Source organism: Notamacropus eugenii, chromosome 3 (assembly GCF_028372415.1).
Source record: "Notamacropus eugenii isolate mMacEug1 chromosome 3, mMacEug1.pri_v2, whole genome shotgun sequence".
NCBI lineage: Eukaryota > Metazoa > Chordata > Mammalia > Diprotodontia > Macropodidae > Notamacropus > Notamacropus eugenii.
Genome location: NC_092874.1, coordinates 43,470,533 through 43,477,649, shown reverse-complemented (window position 1 = coordinate 43,477,649; position 7,117 = coordinate 43,470,533). Strand labels below are relative to the sequence as shown.

At 50.8% G+C, this 7,117-nt stretch overlaps 1 protein-coding gene across 2 annotated transcripts; it reads left to right on the top strand.

The window, feature by feature from the left end:
* The first annotated feature begins 1,131 nt into the window (after nt 1–1,131).
* On the top strand, nt 1,132–6,004 carry TMEM42 (transmembrane protein 42). Of its 2 annotated transcripts, none has more exons than XM_072651412.1 (3): nt 1,132–1,537; nt 3,249–3,395; nt 4,971–5,834. In XM_072651412.1, the coding sequence occupies exons 1-3, from the start codon at nt 1,181–1,183 to the stop codon at nt 5,007–5,009; spliced, it is 543 nt and encodes a 180-aa protein (XP_072507513.1). In that variant the 5' UTR covers nt 1,132–1,180; the 3' UTR covers nt 5,010–5,834. The 2 variants fall into 2 exon arrangements, with proteins under 2 accessions (XP_072507513.1, XP_072507512.1); XM_072651411.1 differs by having other exon boundaries at nt 1,141–1,537; nt 5,096–6,004.
* The last annotated feature ends 1,113 nt before the right edge of the window (nt 6,005–7,117 follow it).

Sequence of the window (7,117 nt, the reverse complement as noted above, 5' to 3'; positions counted from 1 at the left end):
ATACAATTAATCTCCCCTCTTGCCCTATGACTGTAAGCCTGTTAAGGACAGACAGAAGCCCAATGCTCTGGTGTTTACAACCTAGTAAGGAGCAAAGGAGGGGTCCAGCCAATTTGATCTCAGGAGGACATTTCAGAATCATATAATTTAGAGGTGGAGGGGATCTTAAAAGTCCTCTGGCCTCCCACCTTACAGAAGAGACCACTGAGGCAGAAAAGGGAAGTCACTTGCTTTTGATTCCAAAACAAGTGCTTTTTCCTCTGTGGGGTGGGGGGAGGCACGGAGAGTTCGCTTTCAGCCATGTTGATCAGAGAAAGGCTCTGTGGAAGAGGTAACACCTGAGCTGAGCCTTGAAGAAAGTCCTGCACTGCACCATTGGAAAGTGTCTAATTTGCTAAGTGAACAACCTTTGATAGGTGACTTTCCGAATCTGAGCTTCGGTTTCTTGCTTAGGAAGGGGATTGCACTGAAGAGGGAAAGGCTAAACATATTGGGCTACTTGAATGTGATGGATACATTACTGTATCACAAGAATTAAAGATATGATGGATTAAAGAAACAAAGGAAGACCTGATTGATGTGGAATTAATTAAGCAAAACCAGGAAAAAATAGAATATTACAGCCATGTAAAAGCTAAGGTAGGAAAGGAAACTGGAAGTCTTGTAATTATAATGATGACATTTGACCCAGGGGAAAAGAAAGTTGCACCTCCATCCTCTCCTTCTAGCTGTGGGAGACTGTAGGTGTGACCCGGTGCACCTGCGCTCAGGAGCCGAAGAAAGAAATGGTGGTTGGTGGTTGGTAGTTGTAGTCTTTAATATGTGTGAGCTGCGAAACTAGGAGGGAAGTGGGGATTCAGAAAAGAATCGTGACAAAAGAGAAAGCGTCAAAGGAACCCAGAAGGCGGGAGCACTGGACCAGACGATCCTTAAGCCCCCAGCCCTAGGTCCGTGCCCTGGGTCCCGCCCTGAGGCTGCCGGCCTCCTGCATCCTGATGATGCTCGAGATGAGAACCGGAGCCTCGGTCCTCTGCAGAGCCGCGGGGGCGGGGTGTGGGCGGGGTGTGGGCGGAGCGAGGAGGGGCGGGGCGGGGCCGGAGGAGGGGCTCCGGGCTCCGAGGAAGGGGAGCTCAGCCGCGCTCGTCATTGTGACGCTGAAGTCACGGGAAGCAGGCAGCCTATGGCGGCGCGGGGGCGTAGTTGCCGCAGAAGGCGGAGCACCGGCAGGGACCCCGGCAAAGGCTCGGGCTCGGCCTCGGCTCCCGGCTCCGGCTCCGCCGCAGGCCCCCTCGCGCTCCCGCTGCCGCTGCCGCTGCCGCTGCCGCTGCCGCTGCCGGTGCCAGAAGCCATGGCGGCCATTCTGGGGCCCAGCGCCCTGGCTCGGCTCCGCTGGGGCTCGGCCTTCTGCTCCATCGCGGCCGGAGGCTTGGGCGCCTTCGCCGCCGCCTTCGCCAAGCTGGCCCTGAAGCCGACGTCCCGGGGCCCGGAGGAGGACGGCGAGCAGGAGCTCCCTTACCCGCCCGCCATGCAGGCCTGGGTAAGAGCCGGAGCCGGGCCAGCAGCTGGGCTGATGAGGAGCAGCGGCGCCTGCTGTCCAGGGTGCTGGCGGGGCGGGGAGGGGCATGTGCCTCCTGCAGAGCGGGTGGCTGATGGTGCGTGGGGTGTGTGGGGAGGGAGCGTCCTCTGCAGCGCCCCCTGGGAGCGGAACTGCGGGGTGGGGAGGGGGCTGAAGGGTGGAGAAGGAGCTGAGACAGACCCCCCTGCAGCTGCGCCCCCTCGGACTGGGACCGAGGGGTGGGGAGAGGGCAGGGACTGAGCTCTCTGCAGCTGCCCCCACTCGGAGAAGGATTGCAGGGAGGCGAAGAGGCAGGAAAACCCCACCGCAGTGCCCTCTCCGAATAGGACTGCGGGGTAGGGAGGGGGCTGGGGCGGACCCCTCTTTAACGCCCTCTGGGAGTGAGACTGCGGGATGGGGAAGGGTCTGAGGCAGAGCCCCCCTGCAGCTGCACCCACTTGGAGCGGGATTGCGGGGTGGGGAAGAGGCAGGAAAACCCCTCCGCAGTGTCCCCTCCGAATAGGACTGCGGGGTGGGGAGGGTGAGGGAAGACTCCTCTGCAGCGGCCCCTTGGAGCGGAACTGTATCTGGGAAGGGGTTGGGGGGACCCTTCTGCAGCGCCTTCTCTAAGCAGGACTTTGGGGGCAGAGAAGACTGCTCTGCAGCGCACCCTCGGAATAGGACTGCTACTGGGAGGGACGGGGGTCTCTTCTGCAGTGCCCCTTTAGTGGGTGTCGGAGGGAAAGGGAAAAGGGACCGCTCTGCGTCGAGTCCTCCAAGTAGCTCTGCAGATGGAGGAAGGCCGTCGGGGGTGGACCCCTTTGCAGCACCCCCTCCCTAGCAGAGCTGAATGGGGGGTTGGGCAGATCCCTCTGCAGCACCCCCGCTTGGAACAGAACTGCTCCTGGGGAGGGAGCGGGGGCTGACGCTTCCGTACAGAACCTACTGGGCACAGGGGGTAGACCCTCCCATTTGTCCCCCTTGAAGAGTGCTTGTGGGTGGAGGGCGTATTATTCTGCATCCTCCTTCACAGAGGAATTGAATTTTTGTGGGGGAAATGTTTGAGGGAGGAAAGGTGACTTTGTCCACGCTGGCCAAAGTCCTGAAATAAAGAAATCTACCGCAGAATCTTGTGTCTGAGCTAGATTGTCATCTCCTCCTCCTCCAGCACCTTACATTCCCTCCCAAGATTAAAGATTCTGCAGTAGGTCGATGTCCCTCCATCCTTGACTCAGATTTCTGATGTTTGTCATTATTATCCTGTATCCTTTACCATCTTTGTTCCGTCAGAAATGCAATCCCTGCCTCCGGTAAAATAGGAACTATGGATATTTGCATAGGCATTTAAGGTTTAACCAACAACTTACTTCTGTTATCTCTTGCATTCTCGTGTGTGTGTGTGTGTGTGTGTGTATGTGTTGTGTTTGAGTCCTAATCTCCTATAAGGCTCCCTGAGGATGGGGACTAATACAGCCTGGTATCTTGTCCATCCTGTCCTGCTGGATGCCTAAGAGTTCTCTGGACACGGTGTAGGTGTCTGAATAGAAATGCCCATTCTTAGGGGCCTGGGACATAGAATGAGGGACTTCTGGGACCCTCTTATTTTACTCTCATTGGTGAAAATATTCTAAAAATACTTGTAAGGTCCTGCCACTTCAAGAGAACCTTTTGGGCACCTTTCATTCCCCTACAGCTGACGCTGATGTTCCGGCTGATGGCCTTTTCCTTGATGATTGTCAGCAACTCCCTCATGTGGGCCTTCTTTTCCAAAGCACTCAGCATTTCTTCATCTTCTGCCACTGCATCGCTGACAATGACTGCTTCTAACATCATTGCCTCGGTAAGTAACCACATTGTGGGGAAGGGGACCTGTACAGTGCTCCATTAATTTCCCTGAGTTCTGTTTCTTGGTCTGTGAAATATAAAACAACAAGGTGGCATGGGGTAGTGTACAGAGAAGGCCAGTTCTGGAGCCAGGAAGTATTTAGACCTGGAAGGAATGATAAGGGTCTTTTAGTCTAGTCTTCTCATTTTATGAAGCAAGGGAGACCTAGGGAAGGGAAGGAAAGGGAAAGGAAGTAAAAGAGGAGAGAAGGGGCTTGTGGGAGATCACAAATTCATGTCCTACCCTTTGTCAGAGACTAGCTGTGTGACCAAGGGTAAATCATTTAACCTCAGTGTCAGCTGCAACTCCCCAAGACTCTTGTAGATGAAGTGTTTTTATGTATCAGGGGAGGGAGTTTCCAGACTGAGACTTTCCCATACCAGTAAAATCAGAGGTTTAGATTAAAGAAAAAAAATTAAATGATACCTGGTTATGGAGATCCAATCACTTACAAAGTTTTATAACTTCTCTGAGGACTGCTGATTTCTACCTGTCTGTGTCCATGTGTATTGTCCACCAATGCTTTGGCAGGCTGTTGTTCCATGATCTTCTTGAGAACAGGAACTAATGGGTTTTTTTGGTCATTTGTATTCCAAGTGCTTAGCACCATGTGGTATGTGCTCAAAAACTGCTTTTTGATTCAGCTTAAATTGTTATGAAACCTCCCTGGTCTTGTGGCCAGCTACGTTTAGGCCTTACCCACATGATGAGGTACTTGTGTGACTTACAGGACAGCAGAACAGAGGCTCACCAGACCTAGCCAGGTTGGTCCTCAGATGGGAGGTGGCAGGCAGTCCATCCTCAGAGTGCCCTTCCTTTTCAGCTAGGGAGAAACTGCAGGGTCTTTGAGAGCCCAGAGAGTCTGATGGAGCAATTAGCATGGCCACTCACAAGGGGGCCTGAAAAACAGGATGAAGTTGTAGTTAAACCACTTCATTCATTACTGGCTGTAGCAGTGGAGGCATCTGCAACATGACACTTCAGAGCATGTATGGAAGCGCTAGTACTGACCACATGTTTGACTCGTGGGACAGAATGAAGCTATGAGGGAGCAGAGAGAGAAACTGAGGCAGTTATGGTACTAACATAGATCATAGATGCAGTAGAAAGGGCCCTGCACCTGGGTTTGAATCTCCGCTCTGCTACTAAATACTTGTGTGACCGTGGGCAAGTCACTTAGTTTCTCCTGGACCTCAGTCTCCTCATCTGTAAAATGAAATGATGAGACTCCTTGGCCCCTGAAGTCCCTTTGAGCTGTAGATCCATGATCCTGCGTCCTCATTTCCCAGTGCTTCATGACATCACACTCAGTAACTAAGTAAACCTTTGCTAACTATGGACTGGATATAAAGCAACATTCTCCCTCCATTCCCAGGATTCAGCCTGTGATGAGTAGCTAGGAGAGCATGTACTGCTTACCCAAAGGGTCTTCTGGTGAGTTAGAACAACAAGGACTTAGGGATGGAAGAACGAGCCCCGGGGCTCTGGGGATATCAAATCGCCTTGGGTTAACAAAGTACATTTCCATAGGGGGCCCCAAACTATCTGACAAGGAATCCTCAGCTCTGAGAGCGATTTGTCCAGGCTGCCCAAGAAGAGGAAATGACAATGTGCTTTCCGTCCCATTTTCTCTCCCGTGTCCTCTGCCGCTTCAGGCCTTCCTGGGTTACCTGTTGTATGGAGAATACTGTGCAGTGATGTGGTGGGCCGGAGTCGTCCTGATCCTGTATGGACTGGCACTGATGCACATAAGCTCGTCAGCTGACGAGGAGCTCGAGGAAAAGAAGAACCAGTAGGGACAGACCCAAAGGCGAACGTTCCTCGTGCTGCCCCCGGGCCTCCAGAAGGCCACGGAGCCGCTGTACTGTCGATGTCGTTGTTGTTGTTTTTTTAATTCCTATCTATGGAAGAAACCAATGCTAGACACCATCTGACTGATTCATGCTCTAAGGATCTCTTCCGGCAGGGTGTGCTCATCACTAGGCCTCTGGCAAGTGGATTTGTGCTTCTGACTCCAGATGTCTAGAAACCCCAGGGAGAACGCAGTGCTCTTGCTGGAGTGGATGTTCAGATGAATCTGTTCCTTGTGCCCAGGGGGCAGATGCCAGGAAGAGGCTCTGCCTCTGGTGAGTGTTTCTCCTTGGGGCATCCTAGACAGAATGGAGAAGGCTGACCTTGGGTCTGAGTCTTTCTGGCTCTCTCTCTGTGGAGCTCCAGTGATGCCAATAGTATGTTTATCACAAACTATACATCTTGGTATTGATATGTGCCAATAACAATTGCTAAGTCCCCAGGCTAGACCAGTCCCAGCAAACCAAAGTAGTGAGATAGTGCCATGCCCTGCATATCAAGGGATATGCGGTGGGCTTGAGAGGGACAAAGAAAAATGATGCTGGTTAGAAAGTGATAAAAGCCCCCTCCCCCCAAAAAAAGGAAGAAAAGGATAAAAGCAAAGGAAAGATTTAAGACTACGGTTTCTTAACCTTGTTGGGGATACGGGCCCCTTTGGCAGGCTAGTGAAGCCTACAGACCCCTTCTCAGAATAAGATTTTTAAAATAGTAAAACAAAATACATAGGATTACAAAGGAAACTCAGTTTTCAAAAATAAATAAAAACAAACACATGGATGCCCAGTTTAAAAATCATTAATCTAAGACAATGTGTCATAAAAAATTTAAGGATGGTACCCAGGTTAAGATCCCCTAGTCTAAGACAGTGTGCAATAAGAAATTTAAGGAGGGTGCCCAGGTTAAGATCCCCTAGTCTAAGACAGTGTGCCATAAGAAATTTAAGGAGGGTGCCCAGGTTAAGATCCCCTAGTCTAAGACAGTGTGCCATAAGAAATTTAAGGAGGGTGCCCAGGTTAAGATCCCCTAGTCTAAGACAGTGTGCCATAAGAAATTTAAGGAGGGTGCCCAGGTTAAGATCCCCTAGTCTAAGACAGTGTGCCATAAGAAATTTAAGGAGGGTGCCCAGGTTAAGATCCCCTAGTCTAAGACAGTGTGCCATAAGAAATTTAAGGAGGGTGCCCAGGTTAAGATCCCCTAGTCTAAGACAGTGTGCCATAAGAAATTTAAGGAGGGTGCCCAGGTTAAGATCCCCTAGTCTAAGACAGTGTGCCATAAGAAATTTAAGGAGGGTGCCCAGGTTAAGATCCCCTAGTCTAAGACAGTGTGCCATAAGAAATTTAAGGAGGGTGCCCAGGTTAAGATCCCCTAGTCTAAGACAGTGTGCCATAAGAAATTTTAGTAGGAAGAAGTCCCTTTCAGCCGGGAAGGGATCAGGGAAGCCTTCACAGAAAAGGTGGTTACTGAGTTGAATCTTAAAGAGGATTTCAGAAAGAAGAGATGTGGAGGAAATGAGTTGCAGGCAGGAAAAAGAGCCTTGGCAAATGGGAGAGGAGAGTTTGTGTGGAGGTAGACTTCGTGGAAGAAGGTAGTATGAAATAAGGCTAGACAGGGAGGTGGGAGACAGACTGTAAAGGAGCCTAACATGCCAGATGCACCTGCTACAGGGTCTCTTAACCCACAAGTATTTATTAGGCTTCTACAGCGTGCCAAGCACAGTGCTGAATATTAGTGATACAAAGACAAAAAATAAACCATCCCATCTTGTTAGACAAGTACAGATATGATTGTAGACTATATAAAGTATTTAAATACAAATCTGTACAAAG